The 19,781-nt window shown below is 41.4% G+C and overlaps 1 protein-coding gene across 1 annotated transcript in view; it reads left to right on the plus strand.

Annotated features, from left to right (window-relative positions):
* The window catches only part of DENND2B (DENN domain containing 2B), a 124,733-nt gene that overhangs the window by 52,839 nt on the left and 52,113 nt on the right, over positions 1 to 19,781 (plus strand). Inside the window, exons 4-6 of the mRNA XM_054171666.1 lie at positions 1,422 to 1,526; positions 15,708 to 16,925; positions 19,516 to 19,652. Of these exons, the coding sequence (XP_054027641.1) occupies positions 1,447 to 1,526; positions 15,708 to 16,925; positions 19,516 to 19,652 (1,435 nt within the window). The 5' untranslated portion in view covers positions 1,422 to 1,446. The remainder of the gene's footprint in view (positions 1 to 1,421; positions 1,527 to 15,707; positions 16,926 to 19,515; positions 19,653 to 19,781) is intronic.

Here is a 19,781-nt window from a genome sequence, read left to right on the forward strand (position 1 = left end):
TTGTGTGTTGTCAGTACCCAGATTATTTTTCAGCATCACATTACTCTTCTCAGGCAGTCTGGATTTACTGCAGGTTTGAGTAAACAAGGTGTTTTGCAATACTCTTTTTTTTTCTTTTTTTTTTTTTTTTTTTTTTTTTCATACGCTATGCCATTGATGGTCATAAAAATAAGTAGATCCTGGGTGGCAGAGCTGCAAACCATAGTAGATAATTTAGCCTATAAACTCAGGAGTATCTCTGAAACCACCCAGAGCACAGGCCAGCAGAGCCACAGAATCCTTGATGAGTAAGTCCTATAAAATAAGTGGAATAAGTACTGGTCCATTCCTTGCACAAGAGACTCTGCTGGCATTTTAGAAATCTTATCATGACATGAAAATACTTTTCTCCCTCATATTGCAAAATATTTCTCCAGTGATTACAATGACAGAGGAAATTGCCATGAAGAGCTGCACTCTAAACCAGAGAAACATGGGATATAGTCAACAAAGGGCCACCATGTGAGAGGTTAAGGTTTTGCATCCTTTAGATTATGTCCTGGCCAGTATCCTTATCATTGTATTCTCCCTTCAGTCACAGCATGGCATTCATACAAAGATAATGGAATGAAGACAAAATAAATTGTGCTGCTGGGCTTTTTCATTGCCACTGTGCAGCAGTGTTACAGAACTAAGGCATCTTTCAGGTGCTTAACTGGATGTATATCCAGGATTTTTGCCATGGCTGAAATTAAATTTTGCAACCTCTGGGTTGTTATCAAATTACTAGGAAGTAACTGGGATTTGTTAATGGCTCTTTATGTTACCCAAGGTCTTAAGGGTCCTAAGACAGTTTTACATAATATTTGGACCAATAGAGAACACCATTTGTGGATATTTTCATATCACAAGCAGATTTAAAAATGATATTCGGTGTATTTGCTATTGAATTAGGAAATACTACTACAATAATTCTACTACAATAGAAAATATTACTACAGTAGTGCTGCACTTCAAAATCGAGAAAAGTTTCTTCATTCCTTGGAACAGCTGTTAGTGTGGCCAAAATGCCAGTCATAGCCACAGTATCTGCAAGTACCACACAGTGCAGTTACTGTGTTCTCACCATATCCTGATGGATGGAAGAACACTACCGAACCTGTGACATTTTGTGAACCTGCTATCATCCATCCCGCTTCATCAGACATGCCAGAACATGACACATACATCTAATTCCCATATGATATTTCGCTTTATAGCACTCAGCTCTGATAAATGTGGCTGTGGATGTGAAAGAGCAGCAGAGAGAGATAGGGTTTAGGTTTTTGGGGATCATAACTAGACTGATTACATTTTATTGAAGGAAAAGCAGAGTTCTGCACAGCATATAGTCTTGCAGTTATTTGGGCTTGTGGAAGCTTAATTGATTTTTCTTCTTGCAGATATCCACATTTCTAGAAAGCAGAAATGACCATGACTGCCAACAAGAATGCCAGTGTCAACAGCAGAGCTGGAGGGAGTAAAGTGCCTCAGGACACTCTGGATAGGTAAGTGGTGAACTGCAGGCTTTGTAGATTCTGTGAAAGGTTTGTCTGTGTTTGGAACAAAATCTGTTCAAAGGTAAGTGACCTCTGTTCTGACACACAGAGAGCTTTGTGGGGACTGGAGGAACAGAGGTATGGGAAAAGGTTTGTTTCTGGTACATTTCTGTCAGGCTATTGCTGCTTGTGGCTGCCTATGACAAAAGTAAATAAGGAAAATATCTTTTTACAATTCAGAACTAATACAAATCAAATGAAACTAGAAAATGGCAAATTGAAAATCAGTTGCAAAGAAGATACTTCTCTGCAGCATTTCTTTTAACTGGGGAACTTACTGCTATAGGATGTTGCAATCAGACAAATTCATGGAAGAAAAATCTGTTCAAGGCTTTTAGCCACGGAAGCAAAATTGGAGTCAATAGACTGTTACAAGATGATTAATAGCATTGCATCATCCAGAGTGTGGACTAGGAGTAGGTTTTGGTCCTAGCCAGTGAGGACATACTGATGTAATCTGGAAGAGGACTCATTTATAGGAAGCAAGTGTTAGAGAGTTTACAAAAGGCTTGTCATATACTTATGAAATGAGACTTTCTGCCTTTTGGTGAACTTCAAGAGCAGAACTTTAATCCTTGTGAGTCACTGAGGTGAACACTAAGGAATAGGAGGTTAGGAAAGCACCTCATGGGTAACTGAAAACCATCTCTTAGCAATGCTGGCAGGAAGCAGATCTGTGAAATCTTACTGAGTGTTCAACAAAGAAACCCCTAGAATGCTTGCAGTTAGTGCATGACTCTTGCATCAAGTGACTACTTGGCCTGATTGCACCATGCTTAAGAGGATCAATGTAGTTCTGAGGAAATCTTAGGAGAACAGAAGTGGGAAAAAAAAAGGCATAATGGTGTTTGTAGCTCTCTCCTTACAATGTGGCTTACTTTCCCTTAGCAAGTGATTTAGTATTTATCTGGAGTCGTTGTACTTTTTTGCAGAAACTTTATTTGAATTAGTGAATTAATTTAGAAAGTATTTGTCCTAATCCTGTGTTTGTTCAAAGTAGTTATATATTAGTGCATCATTATACCTTAAAATTGCAGCTTGGTTTGAGATGCTAGATGCGATCAGCACCAGTCCAGAACTGAATCCAAGAGTCAGTGTGGCTACATAACTTCTGTAAATCATTCCTCTGGCTAATTTGCCATCTCCTAACTCAGGATTTCAAGGCATTTTATACACTTGAACCTTTTCACCTGCTGCAGTACACTACTGGAGTTCAGGAGGGGTTTTGTTTTCAGAGGAGCTTATTGATTTAGATTTTCTTTTTTTTTTTTTTTAATCTGAAGATACTGTGTGAGGTGTGTAAATAATATCAGGATTTGGAGATACAGACTTCTTGCTATGCATTTGTGAGCAAGCATGGCAGTTTGGCCTGGGTGCCTCCTGCTGCTGCCACATGGGGTGCACCTCTGGTGCCCTGGGTGTCCAGCCCAGTGGATGGACACAGGAAGCTGTGTATTTCATTCCCATAATATCCTGCTCCCTATAAATCTATTAGCAAGGTCTCACACTTCCTCTTTGTTCCCTCGCTGCTCCCATGGGAGATGCTCCCTATCTGGTAATGGAAGGGGAGTTATCTCAAGGCCTCTTGGGCCTAATGCCAGGAGGAGAAGGGGGAAGGGCAATCTCAGATCTGGCCAGCTGAGATTAGCCTAACAGTGGAGGGGGGGGGTAGAAAGAGCCCTGGGGGTTTTGGGTGTATCCTCAGGTAGGGAGAAGGGAAATCTTGGGAGGCTTTCTGGGTATGCTATAAGGGACTCTGTATGCTTTGGGATCTCTTTTGTCACCGTGCTTGTAGCGCTCTGTAAAACATTCACTGCTTTTCCATTTAAACTTTCCATCACTTCTGCAATCCATTTGTCTGAGTCTCATTTTTCTGCCCCAGTGGGAGGCAAGGGAGGATCTGCCTTCAAACTGGGACATTCTTGGTAGCAGAGGATGGTTGCTGTGGGTACTCTGCAGATTGGATTGGAGAAGATGGAGAAGTGAAAATGGAAATCTGGGCATTGTTGGTTTTGGTAGTTGGGGCTCAAGGTTTTTATTGGGGTGACCATGTGGACATCTTATGCATTGCAGGGGGACACCTGGTGCATAGCTGATGGCATGAAATCCTTCCTGTTGTTTTAGGCGGCACGGGGGTGGAAGAATGCTTGGCAAAGAAAAGGAAAGCCTATTTGGGCAGCTGATTTGTGGCAGGACTTTTACAGAGACCTCTTGAAGCTTGAAATGAACTATTATCTTGTCAAACAGCAAGTGACACAATTTCCCTTTACCTCCAATATTTTTTGTGGTGCAGGCATTGCCTGATGCACAAGTCTCACCTTGTGAGCTTTTGCCAAGCTGGAAATAGCAGAACTGTGCTCCTGCTAGGCTGTGTTGCCCTGTTACAGGCAGTGTTGTGATGAGAAACAGAACAAATATCATAAGGCACATTTTTACTATAGGATAGGATTCAGAAATAAATTATAGATGTAAGAATAGTTAAAATATGAGGAGTATGCTTCTGCTGTAAGCACAGACTGTATCCCTGCAAGCACAATTCCTTAGGCATTGGTTTGAAGTACTTTCTTGCTTTAATAGCTTTTGACTAAATTTCTAGTAATCTGTTAAAAAAACAAAAGCAAACCCACATTAATATTTATTTTTGTAAATGGACTATTTGATGTAGCCCAGACAAGGAAGATAGTTTGATTAATTAAGCAATATGCGTGTTTATAAGATGTCTCAGAACAATGTCATTACAGTTGTTCTCAGTTTCTTGAAAAGCAAGCAAAGGTGATTGTCCTCTAATTTCCTACAGACCAGAACAAATCAAAAATGAGTGCATATGGGCTTCACAAATCAAGAGTTGGTGAGCTTTTGAAAGCTTAAGCATGTTTGTATACCATTTACAGTGAACAGAAATCAAGCTCACTGCAAGCGCTTTACAAGGACAGTGGGTCTAGAAGTGGGTGATGGTTTTCCACAGCTTAGGGAGATTTGTGCATGGTTTGGCAGCTCAGTGGTTGCCATTTCATGCATGTATGGATGTAAGAGTTCTTGTTTCCACCGGACTCTGGCAGGGAAGGAGTGAGACCAGCTTGTAAAGGAGAGTGAGCTACATATGACCGAAGCAGGAAGCTAAGCCTTCTTTTTACACGTTTTAAAATAAAGTCTTGCTCCATCCATTGTGGGGTAGTCTAGGCTAGAACAGTTCCCTGTTTTCCCAGTCAGAGCAGTCCTCAGGGACTTTGTTAGAGCACCAAAAGGACAGTGGTGTGAGTTCAGCTCATGTACTCTGGACTTGTCCCTGCCTCTCCCAGCTGCCTTTCCCCTGTGACAGATGAGGCCAGGCCAGACTGCTCGCCTCTGCTGTGGGAAAGCTTCTGGCAGCCAAACCTGGCTTGAGGCAACCAGTGCCCTCACTGAACTGCTGAGATGTGTTTTCCTGCCAAAAGAATTTGCCTACTGCTCAGAAATACCAGTGAGAATCTCTTATGTTCTTTATGAATTTGTGAAACAAACCCCATAGAAGATGTTTGCTACTTTAAAAAAGAATTTGATTTTCGTATTTTGACAGTGAGCTTGAATAGAAAGAGTAGTAGTTCAATAAAATTCTGCTAGGAATAAGCAGTATGTGAAGCTATTTGAGCCATTATGTGACACTGGATTTTTTTTTTTTAGTATTTTGTTTATTATAATATTGAGGCTTAGAAAGCAATACAAATACACTTCAGCCAAACAACTTTGAAAATTGAATAAGTGATGTGAAATCTGTGATCAACATTGTGCTCCTTTAAAAGCAGAAACAGCTTGAGCTGTGCAGCTGACAAATTTTCAGTAGTTCTGTTCCCAGGAGTGCAGGATTACATTTGGTTCACAAAAGGATAAAAGCTGTTATTTACACTGTGAGGTTGGAGTGTGTTTGGGACACACAGCTCTGGTGGCAAAATTCTGAACTGGGTTATGAGAGGTAGGAGGGCACCCACTGTCATCTGGAACAGAAACTTCAGCAGTGTGAACATTTGGATTTCCAAGCACTGATTCAAATGACTCTGAAACTGGGAAGAGCTTGACTACAGGCTTTGACTTTGTTGCTGCCCTTTATCCGGGAACATGGTGTCAGTGGGATGCTGATTTCTGATGATCTGAGGCATGATGTTCTCTTCCCTTGCTCTGCTTGGCAATGATCTCAGGGCGGTGGATGAGAAGGAATACTGGAATCTCTTGGAATCTCTTTAGCAGGCTTGCAGAAATCTTGTAAGCACAGTGGTCTAGTGACATAAGAGAAGAGTGTCTTGTAGGAGGAGGTAACAGCTTCTAGTTAGACCAGGAGAGAACTGAAGAAGTGGACTTTTGGTTACAGTTTTTGGTCTTCCTCAAACAGTTGATGGTGGGGGGCAAGGAATTTTGCTATTCCATTTCTACCGTTGACTGATTTGTTTCACTTTGAGTTTAGATGTCTGTTTATGAAAAATCATCACTTACTACGTGTTTGTCAGTCATGCAAATAACTTTTTCTTAAAGAGAAAAAAACCCCACAACACAATGAAAATTTTGATTGTATTTTGCTTTGCACAGCTTTGGATCAAGTTTGCTTTATGATTACTTGGAGGCTGCAGAAATGCAGCCGGACAAATCACTTCCCATTATAATTCTCATGGCAGTTTGAATGCTTTATACTTCTATGTGCAGCAAATCAGATACCATCATTGAAATAATCCTTTTCCATTAAGATTTGTATTTGCCCAAACCACTGGAAACTAACTAAAAAATGTAAAGTAACAAGTCTTTTTAAATGCAGAGAGTTGTAGATCACAGGTTAGACTAAAAGTCGCATTTTTAATGTCAACTGTGTTCTGTTCCAGTACAAAGATTACTTAGACTAATGCCGCAAACTTTGTTTCATAACTACATTTACATGAGCATACTCAGTAGTACTAATGCCTGAACCAAACTGTTACATGTTTTGCAGAACATAATTAAACCAGCATGGTTTTGGAAACGTTTTTGATGTCTTGCTAGTGCTTTTACTGCACTGAAATGTAGTGAATAAAAACAAAGAGCAAGATACTTGTTAAAACACGTACAGGACTCCTCATCAACGCAGCATCAGAAAATCAGAGCAGGAGTCTTATGTGAATTAATTCTTTTGGATGGTGATAAGAAGTAAGGCAAGCCCACAGGGGATATAGCATAGTAGTTATGTGCAAAACAATTTTTACATCACAATACAAACATTTCTTTTTCTGGAGCAAGTCATTCTTAAGAATGAAAATCTATTGCCTTCTGGACAGGAAGATGCTGGCACTCTCATTGAAAAGACCAACAAAGACAGAAGTCATGAGCATTACTAATGATGCTTCATGTCCATTAGGAGCTGGTCCAAGACCCTCATTGCTTTGCACTTGAGCTGCTGAAAAGCTATCAGTACCAGAGAACAATTTCTGTTCTGTGCCTTAATCAGTCCGGATTTGAGTCAGGGGTTTAGAAATAAAAGAGTCTGTGTTCTCTTACTAGTTTCCTGCACTGTTTAGTTATACTAAAATAAATATTTTCTGCTTAAGCAGAACAGAAAATGAAAGCATGCATAATAGAAGGAGTAAGATTGCAAGGAAGATCTGAACATAATGAAATAAAGATAAGTGAATGAATGATTTATCTTTTTTTTCCCCTGATCAGAAAAAAAAAGAATTGTCCACAAAGCCAAAGCATTGACATAGCATCCTCACAGTCACAGACTTTATCCTCTAAATAGCATAACAACTATTCCCCAGGTAATAGTGTACAGAAGCTGGGAATTAGCTAAGCGCTTGATCCAGTTTCCACATTGAGTGTCACCCTTTTTCACACATGTAGAATGTTAACAAAAAATGGCCTTTAAAAACAAATGAAATAGTAAGAATTCTCCTGCAAGCAGGAAAATAGGAGCTAACAGAAATATGTAGGTGCCCTTACAATGTATACATGCAAACATGCCCATGGTGCCCAGGAGACTGATCAGGAGAGATGTCAGTGAGAGCTCTCTGCAGAGGAGCATCCAGTCTGGTTTAGTCTAATTCCAACCTGGTTTATTCTATGTATTCTATTCTATGTATTCTATTCTAATGTCGCTGTCAGCATGCAGAAAGAAAATGTTAAGATTGCAAAGCAAGGCAGCTTCTCCAGTGTAGGCTGTCCACAGTGTTGTGGCTGTACAGCAAGTACACCTTTATGGCAAACAATTAGCAGCAGCTAATAGATGAAAATGGTATTTTGCATTTTGGATTCCTGGAATGTAGCTGTTTTGCATCTGGATTTCTCAGAAGTAATCTTTTTCCAGGTAACTGTGACAATGGAGCTCGTTGCAGTGGCAGTGTCATAGAAATGCTTTGTATTTCAAAACCTCAGCCTACCTTTTTTCAGCTCATGCTGGCAGGCAGGTGGACTGCTGGTACAGGAAGTATCTGTGGATTGGTATGGCAAAGTATTGATGGTATTCAGGTATGAGTAGTGTTGGTTACTCCTGTTCTGACAGTGTAGATTGCCAGAACCTGCACCAGCTGACCCATATTTACTTTTTCTAATTTTTTTTTGCACAGCAGCAGCACACTTGTCCAGGGAACCCTGCAGCTGTCTGTGCAGCTGCTGAGGCCAAAAGGGGACTTATCAGTACAGACAAGTGAACAGATGCCCAATAATCACACTGCTCTCATGTGAAACCTCTAACCTCTTCACTTGCTGCTGATTTAGAAAACCACTCTATATCAACAGAGGTGAACAAGGTAGATGGCAGCTAGCCTGTGTCTGTTTGAAACTGTTGGCAGAGACTTGAAAGCATTTGAATGTGGATTTTTAACCTCTCCCTTTCCTGTCAAACAGCATTGTCACCCATGTGGGCTTCAAGATAGGTGCTGAGTCTGGCAGGCCTGTTCACTGCGTCTGCATGCATGTGGTTTGGTACCTGATACAGTTCTGATTTCTTTAGCAACAGCCAGCTGGATTGCCTCAGTTTAGAGGTTTGGAGATTAATTGTAAACTGTTGCTCTCTGCAACGTTAAAATAAAAGCCCAAGTAAAACCAGATTTTCCCCTAGCCACGATCAACCTGGAGGAAACTTCTGGCTTGCCAGATTTCTCACACACCTGTCCTTTCAAAGCCAGCCTGTCAGATTGCAGAGAAAGGCTTTGCTACTGTTAGTTTTGTTAAACATTAATGCCAGTTTCCTCCCTTTACGCATACAAAGGGACAGAGGTTGGACAAACACACTCAGACTGTGTCATTTGTTGTTTGAAAGTGAAGCAGAGGCAGCATTCAGGAGGTGTGGAGGCTGCAAAAGGGCGTGCAGGGCTGAGCAGAACTTCTCCGTCTCCATTCTGCACCTTTCCAGGAGGGAAGAGCTTCTGAGTAAGTCTGGGATTGGTATGCTGAAGCAGATGCAGTAACCTATAGTTGTGTGCTTGTCAGAGGTATGAAAGGAGGACATGAAGTAAAGCAGAAGTGAAAAGAATGAAGTGCCTCAGCACTGAGCTCCATGTCCTTTTCTCGAACCAGTTTTGCAGTAGGTGGGCTTTCTACTCATACGCAGGAACTTGCCACCAGCCTTCTGCTCGCTAAAGATATCTTCAAGGGTAGCAATGAAAATCAACAAATGAGTGAGACACAGAGGGCTGTTGGGTGCAATTGCATAACCAGAGACTGGGAGGTTCTTGGAGGAAGATACTACCCTTTGTTATGTTGGGGGAAAAAAAGTCCAGGTTTTAAGCAGAGAGATCTTTGGAGATCTAGGCAGGTGGAAATCCATTTTTCTAAGGGACAAAGTAGAGACAGTGAAACTTATGGAATGAAGCTAAAGATTAAGAGCCAGAATACATTTTTCTTACCTTACCGTTCTAAGAGTAATACAGTAACAAACAAGAAGCTGTCAGACTACTAATGAAACAGGTGAAAAAGTGCCCTTCAGAGGACAAAGAAGCTTTCTTAGCATTGTGTAACTTGATTGTATGCCATTGCTTCAGCTTTTTGCTTACCTTGGGGAAGTTTGCAGAAAGCTGAATTGAGCCAGGGCAGTTAGACTTAATGACAGGATGCCATCCAGCTACTGGTCAGAGATCAGACCCCTCAGAGCACTCTTTAGACAAAGCGTGGAATCAGAATTACTCTTTTTCCACTGCCTCAGACAGTCCATGTTACTTGTTAACTGTCTTCAAAATACTTGAGCTTCAAGTTCATGGCAGTCACAGTTGGTTTAGAGAAGCTGCATTCAGACAGAGCTGATGTTGAGTTTGTTCTGGATGCACAGGCATAATGCAGGAGCTTCTATTCTGCTGGGATTTTATTTTATTTGGTTTTATATTATTTTTACTTTAATGTTTATTGGATTTTTATTTCCTATGTAATGCAATAACTCCAGAAGCAGCGCAGACGTATTCAGATCTTTTCAATCTCTTTGGTGGTATCCTGCTGTGACAGACTGTATTTTCTCCAGATGTCTCAGGCCTCAGTCTTGCTGGATGGTGATACTAGTAGTTGAAATGATGACAGAAATTAAAAATGTCTGTTTCATAGCAGACAGATGGATAATGGCTTTCAGTTTTATAACCTGCTCTTCTAGGAAACATTCTCACTGTGTTAAATAAAATACTTTACAAAACCAGAGAACTGGAAAGAGCAGATGTCTATGGAGAGACCTCCCTGGACATTCTCAGCATGTTGGGGACAAGAGCTGAGCTAGTGGGTGTGGAAGAAAAAAGTGGATATTGGTAGAAGAGAAAAAGAAATGATTTTGCATTTACTCTGGAAGCAGCTGTCTCTCCATGGGTGAGATTGAAAATTGCTGTTAAAGATAGGATGGAGTCCTGAATTCCCATTATTTTTCTGTTCCTATTAGATATGAATTCTCAGGTCTATTTGGTGAGGTTTTATGTGACCTAGAAGTTGATTTATATGTAAAGCTGAGAAAGCAGGCTTGGCTGTATTCTGGATTAGTGTTTAGACACAACACATGACTTTCTGGCTTCTAGATCAGTTCTTTTCCCTTTGGGTATAGGTTATTTCAGTAAAGTATACACAGGGACCTCAACGTTTTCTGACTTGTCAGAGCAGAAAAGGGAAGGACCTATTTTACAACAGCTTTTCTAAACCAGAATTCCAGAACTGAAGGTCACCAAACCCAGAATAGCCTGAGATATTAAAAAAAAACTAAGCATCACAATTTATAAAAGACACTTTTGACCTTTCCCAAGTTGTGTTCCTCTAAGTGTAGAAAACTTGCAAAGTTCTGGCAGAATTAGTTCCAGAGTTTACTGCTTTGAGATTCCAGGGCAGATAAATAAGCATGTTGAAAAATCACCTGTGCTTTCAAAAAGCAAAGCTGAGAGCTTTCATGTGTGCTGGGAATTTGAACAGTCATGTTTAGACATGCTGCTAAAGAAGAGGTTTCAAGATCTGGCAGTTCAAAAACAGACAAATAAGGGCTTGTGTATCCTGCCTGATTTAAGACAATGCTATCATTTGCTGTGCTGCCACTCTCCAACAAAACTCCCAAGATCTTAAGAAAAGCAGGTGACACCAAAACATGCTGAAGAACACATTAAAAATAGGTAACATTGGTGATATAATGGTGAAATATCTGTTGCATAAATTATTATTCAGAACATGTAATAGGAAAAGAGGAACTGTGAGAGAGGGTTCCATTTTTCAACTTTGGACCCTGTTATTTCTTCTGCGGAGAAAATGAGAGCTGGTCCTATGAAACCAGGGCACATTTGTTTGTTTTTTCTTCTCCTGTGAGTGGCCAGCTTCTGATCACTGTGATGGAAGGCACAGCACAGGCTAGTCAATCTTCTGTGCTTTGGGTAGTCATTTGTACCTGAAAAGATGGAGTGATAAAAGGCTTACACATGGCATGAAGTAAAGACTACCCTGCACTTGCCTTCTAACAGAGCAGAAGGCTGCCATAAATCTGGAGTGGCAGGGAATGCAGCCCTCTCAGTGTAGATAATGTCACAATTTCTTATCTTCACCCTCAGAAATTTTTTGGCAGAGGCATTTACCTAGTGAATGTTGATGGATCACATTTTATTTTGTGGTCATTTGTCAGTGTCAGATCTTCTTGCTGTCTTTGCTTTACAGATCCAGCCTAATTCAAGTATTTAGAATCTCAGTCATCAGCTTTGATTTATCTACCCTCTATTTTTTCCCCTTTTTCTCCCCGAGTTGCAGAGCATAGTTGCCACTTCACGTAATTTCCTTTGGCAGAATAACCCCTGAATTTCACTGGTGTAAATCACACACTTTGCTTGTAAGCCATAAAAACAGTTCAGCAGGAGTCGGCTGTGTATTGGTGTGTCATGAACAGACTGCAAGGACCCAGAGCTCTGGAGGGGTTTGGTATGCAGGTTTTCACCACAGCACCCTCCAGCACCCCACAATTGTTATCATTAACTTGGTACATCTTGGGAGCACTGAAACTTTAGATTTTACAAAGGGCACACAGTGCTTGATCATCCTTTTCTTTCACAGTCATAATTTTGTCAGTAGTTCTGTTATGGTCTCAATTTTTATGTAAATGGAAAGTATCAAAATTCCTCAGGGGAAAACATTTAGAAGTAATTGGTGTTTCTATTTTTGTTCTATCTTTAAACATTTTGTGATATTCATCTACTTTGATTTTATTGCTTCACTCTCTCTAAATGCTGGGACTTTTCCATTACTAGCATGTGTTCATGACAATGAGCAGTCTTATAATGCAAATTCACTTTTCAGTTTTGTCTTGTTTTTGTCACAATCCCAAAGTTAACGGTAAAGGGAGGAGGTTATCTGGAATGCACACTTTTGGGGATTTTGAGCCATACTCCTGGTGAGACCTCAAAAATCACAAAGGGTCTGGTGGAAAAGGGATTGGTCTGTTGCCACTTACATCATTTAGCTTTCCAAGAGAGAGGCAAGATGTGACAAGCTGTACTGTTTGTTTCATTACCAAGCTGAATCAGCTCAAAAACCACCCTACTACCGTGTGCCCACGGTGAAAAGTTCACCTCCTCTACTCACCATAAGCTGTTATGTAGATTAAAAGTAATTAACTATCATGTGTAGTTACCTACTTGAGTTATTTAGAAAATTACAATACTGTAAGGTATGGCAGAGTGCGTATTTTGAAAGAAAAATGCACAAATGAAACAAAATTAAATTTAGATTTAGTAGTGTTGGAGGTCCCTTTTGTCTGGTCTTAATGTTCCTCTACTCCTTAGTTCCAAGAAGTAACAATAACATAGATTTAAAACTCCTAGAACAACTAAGACAATGAAGGATTCAATTTGTCTTCTGTGGTGGAGTGCACAGGGCAGTTGTCCAAGCCCATATCCTCACTTTTATTTCGAAAGAAAATGACAAAACACAAAGCATCAATACATGGGTTTGACTTTAGCCACCTCAGCTAAGCAAAAAAGCTATTTCAGACTATGTATTTTGGTGATGGTTGTACATTTGGCTCTCATGCCAGTCACCTTGTAACCCAGTTTAGACCAGTCTGACTACCTGCCTTTGCCCCTGAGCATTCCCTGTTGCTTCCTTACAGTAATGCCTTACTGAGTGCTTCACAATTGCTGTTCCCGCCTTTCTGTCCCCACTGATGAGGATGTAGCCAGGGATGAAGAAATGAAAGGCGAGCAAGTATTTGCTTCTCTGTCTAATGGTTTGTTTCATAACTCATCTCAAAATGCAACGAATTGCATAATTGCTGATGCTTGACAGCTAAAAGTGGACTTCTCATAGCTCTTTGGAGGAAAGCACAGAGGATATTATGCCTCGTTCTTGTATAGAGAGGAAGAGGGAATTTTTTGGGAAGTGCCCTTTAGCATTGCCTCAATCAAAGTCGTTGAGGCTTTTTTGGCTGCCTTCATATTACTTTGCATCTTTAGAGATACAGCTGAAAGATTGCTGTATTGCAGTAGTGTGTTCAGGTGTTGTTTGTGCAAAAGTATTGATTGGCACCAGGAGCTTTCACAAGCGTGAAGTGTCTGAGGCAGAAGAGTGCTTTTGTGTTTGTTTACTGGGTGGTTGCTGGGCAGCAGCCCTCTTAGGGTAGCGTGAAACTGTACTAGTTAGAAGGAGCTGTGAGTACTGAACCCTACCAGAAGTGATTGTTTTGTCCAGGTCACAGAAGTAGTGGCACACAAACACTGGTTCTAATTTGAGCTTCACTTGGTCTCTTACACATTTTTTCTCCTCTGCTTATGTTGTCAAATCGAGCAGAAGCACAATGAATGCCCTAGCAAGCCATTACAGCTGCTCTCAGTAGTGCTGCATCAATGTGTGCATGGTGCATTTGGTCCCTGTGTGCAGTCTTTAGCTTCAGAGACCTCCTTTAAATAAAGGCCTGAAGATCATTATTGTCATTATTAATTTGTAATGCCATATGAAATAATATGAAAGTTGGTATCTGAGCATTTCTTACAAATTTCTGGAGAATTTTGAACTTCCATTCTCAGTTACCTGAAATCAGGATAGCTATAGTGCCTATATTAAAAATTAGTTTTGCTGTTGTTGCAAGGAGACATTTCTGCTGTTTTTGTTTCAAATCTCTTTAAATACTGGTTAGAGCAACAAGAAGTCTCTAGTCTTGTGGGGTGGGCCAAAACTCCTCAGTAACATGCTTATGGTTATCATCATATTCTGACGTTATCATCACTCTGACAGAGGTTAGGATGTCCTTATGAAATGGCAGAATGCCCTGAGAAAAATCAGAGATAAGCAGAAAGCCCACATAAAGTACTAAGAAAGCAGTATTTTCCTAGCAGAAGTGGAGAGAAAGTCCTGAGGAATAAAAACAGTGCTGTGTGACTATGTGTGAGCTCACCAGACATTAGTCTTTATGTGAAATTACGGGATTTCATCAACAGGAGCCTGGAAAGACCCAGTACCTGTCTGTCAATGTGCTTCTTGCTCTTTTGTTTTTTCAGTAAATGGGCTCCCAAGCATGAGCATGTTGAACTGGGAAATTCCCTGGATCAGAGTGCCAAAGCATCTTTTTATTCTGTAAGCACCAATTTAAGCAGGAAAGATGGGATTTATTAAACTGAAAGATCACTGAACAGCTTCTGCCAGCTTGCCTTTCCTCAGAACAGGATGATTTGTGGAGTCACTCCTGACACTTCAGGAGAGCTAAAACTCACAGCAGCAGAGCTATGCATTGTCTGGAGAGCTAGAAACCACCTCTCAGGTTCTGTTTATTTCCCCACACTGTGCACTGGGAAGGTAGTTTTAGAGTCTGTGACCTGTTTATAAGACATTGTGGGCTGCTAGGCAGGTGATTTGCCTTTGAGACTGTAATTCACTGCTGATTTGCTCATGGTTTGAGAGCTGCAGTCCTAAGGCGGCATGCCGGTTGAGTACCCTTATCAGACAGGCAACTGGGGCAACTGATTCCAATGTGTTTTGTAAAATGCTGATGTTCCCAAAGAAATGTTTTTGCCCAGAAGGAAGGTAGGTGCCTTTCAAGTGAACTTGTTAAGAAACATAAACTTGATTCCATAATCTTTATTTATGCTGTTTATACATCACATTTTGAAAGTGTATGTAATGATGTGCCTTGTAAGCTGCTGCAAGTATCACCATGTATGAAGAAAACTTCAATAAAAGCATTTTTCTTTACAGTCTTTGTATTGAAGATTGCAAGTTCTTTAATTATCTGCCTCTGCCCAGTAATACTAGTTGTAAAGTCTGTGGGATTATTGTGCCTTTGAGAGACTATTCTAACAGAAGTGGGTTTCCTGGGGAAGGACCATGTCATTACCCACCGATCATTATCCACTGACCTCTGTCTATAGTATTTTCTATGTAATGAGCCAAAGGCAGAGAGAGTTGCCAGCATACCCTTCACCTCTGCTGTTCCATTACTGACTATCCCAGGAATTTTGTGTTTTATTCATGCTATGGTCAATAAAAATAAAGTTTGAGCATGCTAAAGCATTCTGCAGGGATTCTTTACAGGGTCTGTATCTATGCTCTGGCTCTGTGGCTGAATGGTATTTGGTGTCTTAGTGATGCTTTGGGATAGTTTTGCAGTATGCAGTCATCCTCTGCTTTACCTGCAGCCAGAATTGGAAAGTTTGGCAAATTACTCTGGTTTCCCTAGGCATTTGATTTGATTTTTTTATTTCTTTCTGCTTCTAGGTGTCAGTCAGTCTCTCCACTGCCTCTCTTGTCCCCACGCCGAAGCCCAGCCTACCCTCTCAGTGACAGTGAGGACTCTTGCCGCTCTGCTCAGCTCACCAGAGTCTCCAACTCCAGACTGCGTCTCAAGGACTGGAGCAACCGCACGTCCACGCTGCAAAGCACCTCCACAAGCCCATCAGACACCGACTCCCCCAGCCACCCTCTCAAAGCCATCAGTGTGGGTGCTTTGGATAAAAGGCTGTCTGTGTTCAAGGCTGAGGACCAGCAGGAGAGTTCAAGGGAGGCTCAGGATGGGGATGCAATAGGGAGCCATCCACTAGCCAGGAGCACTTTGTCCTTGGGCACTGCAGCCAACTTGAGGAACCTCTCCCTCAGCCGGGCGAGCGTCCGCTCCCAAGCTCTCGATATCCGGCAGAAGATCACAGAATGGGAGTGCCGCCGGGAGCTGCCCCCCAGGACGAGCACTTGTGTGGACAAGAGGGATGCTGGGGAGAGGTCAGGCAGTGAGAGCTGCCCCAGTGTTCTGACCTCTCCCTGCAGTGAGAAGACGTTTGATTTCAAAGGCCTCAGAAGAATGAGCCGAACGTTTTCCGAGTGCTCTTACCCGGAAACAGAGGAGGAGGAACTGCTGGACAGGGATTCCTGCCATCGGTTTGAAAAGAGGCTGGGCAGGAGTGAGCCTCCTGCTGCTGCTTTCCTCAAGGGCCACACGAGGAAAGAGTCCTCTGCTGTACTCAACAGAATACAGAAGATTGAGCAGGCACTGAAAGAGCAGCCTGGCAGAGGCCTCCCCCAGTTACCAAGTAGCTGTTACAGTGTTGACAAAGGAAGGAAAAAGTCTCTGACTCTGAGTACTGTGGAGGGACTGAGTGAAAGCCTAAATGATAGCAAAGGAGGGAGTGTTATTTTGGGGAGTGAACCAGAGACACCTGAGGCTGAGAAAAGCAGTAAGACAAAACAGGGGATTACTGCAAACTCAGCTGGCCCTAAACTGCTCCTTGAAAGCCCAGATAACAGCGCAGTGAATCCTGTCCCCAAACCCAAACGCACCTTTGAATATGAGGCAGACAAAACCCACAAAAGTAAACCAAGCAATGGCCTACCTCCATCTCCTACACCTGCTACTTCTCCTCCTCCCCTCCCATCCACCCCTGCACCACCTGTGACCAGAAGACAGAAGAAAGAGTCACGCTTTCACAGAAAATCCCAGAATAGGTAAAATTCACAGAAATGTCTTGTGCTTGGTCTTTAAATAACTAAATGCTGCTGTATTGTCTTAGTAACAGTGTTTTAAAATTTCACTCTAATGCAATGATTTTAACCTGAGAAATGCAAGAGATTGTGTGCAAGACAAGCATTTTTCTGCTGGGCTGCATTGATAAGATGCACTGGTTTAATGCTTTACATGTCTATGGCGTTGGAGTTCTCCAACCTGTATTCCTTGATCCCCAGAAAATGCTTTAGGTCGTGTTTGCTAAATGTTTTCCTGCTAATTCTGTCACAAATGCCCTCACCTGTGATTTTTAATGGAGCATAATTTCATTATCCTTTTGTAGTGGGACCATAGCTGATCTGTTGTAGTCCTGTTTTCCTGTTCACTGCAAAACATACCCGTGTTTCCAAGGCTTGCTCCTGCAGCAGTGTGGTCAGTTTTATGGAATGTTGGTGATTTTTTTTTTATTCAGTGATTAGAAATGTTGACATTACTATAATAGCTGTAGAGGATTAATGGTGAGATTTTAGCAAAAAAAGACCTTTATGTCCTTCCTGAGTTCATGATCAGCAGACTTTATGGATATTTTCCCCCAGCAGTCTGTGGAGCTTGATGTGTTTCAGTTACATGATTGGTCTTGACTTTTGGAAAGGGTAAAACTCATTCTGCTAATCTCTTAGAAAAGTATAGGCATAGTTGTTGATAAGCATTTGATGGGGGGCATTTTTAACAAGTTCACCTATCTGTGCCTGTGTATGATGCACATGCGCTGTTGATATTGAGTGGTTAACTTTGCAAATAACAGCATCTCAGCCACATGCTATCAGTTCAGTATCTGGTGCTCGATGTTGGCTCAATTAATTAAAAGTTTAAGTCAGCACAACCTGACCTGAAATATGCTGGGGCAGGAAAAGGAGAAGAGGAGCCTTCAGATTCTGCTCTTTACTTCCAGGAGACACCTGCTCCTGAAATGGATCAAACAGCTCTGCTGATGTGTGTTGTTTCTCTGAGAAAGGCGTGGGGGTGAAGTGTAGAAAGCCAAAGTCTGATTAGCTGTGCTTATCTTTGAGTTATGGCCATAATCTCAGAGAAAGTAAATCTGTTTTTTAACAAGAATTTGTGAAATAAACCTAACATCATTTTGTTCAGCACAGCGTTTCCAGTGTGCAGAAGACAGTAATTTTTAGGTGTTCTAGCATAAAAGATGTCCTTTATTGCAAAATTAAAGGGCAAGAGGTAAAATTATCTGTATTGTGTGGACAGGAGTGAATAGCAAGAGCTAACTCTTGCACAGAACCACTGTATGACCTGCAGCTAACTGATCCAAGTCAGTCTCTAATTACATGTGTGCTCTGAGTTTGAGACCATGTAAGTCATCTGAGAACCACAGCATTTTGTAATGATGAGTTTCTGAGATGAAGTTTTGAAACTTCTTTCAAGAAGAGGTACAATTCAGCTTGCATCTGCTGTTCTGCAGGTTCAGTAGCCCATCACAGTGGGGTGTTAGATGACAGCATAGTTCACCAATGGGTTCTGCAGGTTCAGTCTCCCACCACAGTGGAGTGTTAGATGACAGCATAGTTCACTAATGGAGCCACAGTCCTGGGTGGGGCCAGTCGGTAGGAGCCCAAAACAAACCCAATATTTATCAACTTCAGTTGTGATGAGTGGAGTATAATTTGTAGAATTTACAGTGTTACAATGTGTACCTCACGAGCCTTGCAGATCAGTTTGATGTTGCACAGGGTAGGTTTCCATTTGTTTGTAACAGCTTTACCCTGCTGTAGTTCAGTAATTTCCCTGGGCTTACTTTTATGAAATTTTAGCTTTGTCTTTACTACCATCTGTAAGAAGAATTCCACCATTTACCAGGAGCTTGAGACCATGCAAGTCATCTAAGAATGACAGTGTTTTTGTAAGTTATTGAAGTCTCAGTCTTGAAACCATCCTCTTTTTGAGAACAGACAGAATTCATTATGTCTACAGCTCGCAGCTGTGTGTTTCAGAGTGAACATACATGTCGTTTGCACACACTGGCATGTCATGAGAATGGACTGTGGATATTTATTCTTCTAATGTTGTGGTTGAAAACAGTGATTTTCTTTGGCTAAATTAGACAAATAGTAAAATGGGGGAAGTCTCTCCTATTTCCCTGCTAGCATAGAGCCAGTTTGTATTCACAGGACATGGTTGCCCATGCAGCTTTTATGTTTCAGATTGATGTGACCTGGGTATTCCCTAGTGGTTAGAGCTTCTCTGGCACAGACATAGTACAGGAATGTCCCAGGATAGGCTTGGGACTACAGCTGAGCACTGTTCCACAGAACCATTCTCATGGTCCTCTGCAGTCCCTGTCCACATAATGGAGATAACAATGCTTCCAACCTCATAAAACTGTCACAGATTGCTGTGAGACTGCTGTGAACACAGGCTTTGAGGTCCTCTAAAAGTCCTGAAAGCATGATGGGTTTTGGTTTGTTTTTTTTTTTCAGTTGGTCATTTAATACAGATTTCTTAGCAAATAAGTGCTCAGCTAAATGTTTGAGTAATTTTGAATTCCAGTTACTAAATATGTATTGTTTTAAACTTTAGAAAATCCTTTGAGTTTGAAGATGCATCAAGTCTTCAATCCCTGTACCCTCCCTCCCCAACTGAAAATGGGACTGAGAGTCAGCATAAATTTGGATCCAAGAGCACTTTAGAAGAAAATGCTTATGAAGACATTGTAGGTAAGAACATTTTGCAGTATGTAGCTCACAGTGGGATGTTGAGCAGTTGTGGTCAGACTGTGTATCGTTGACTGTGTATTGCCCTGTGCAAGAATGTTCAGTGCTGTCAGTACAGAGAGATTAAGTGGA

Source organism: Dryobates pubescens, chromosome 22 (assembly GCF_014839835.1).
Source record: "Dryobates pubescens isolate bDryPub1 chromosome 22, bDryPub1.pri, whole genome shotgun sequence".
Taxonomy (NCBI): Eukaryota; Metazoa; Chordata; class Aves; order Piciformes; family Picidae; genus Dryobates; species Dryobates pubescens.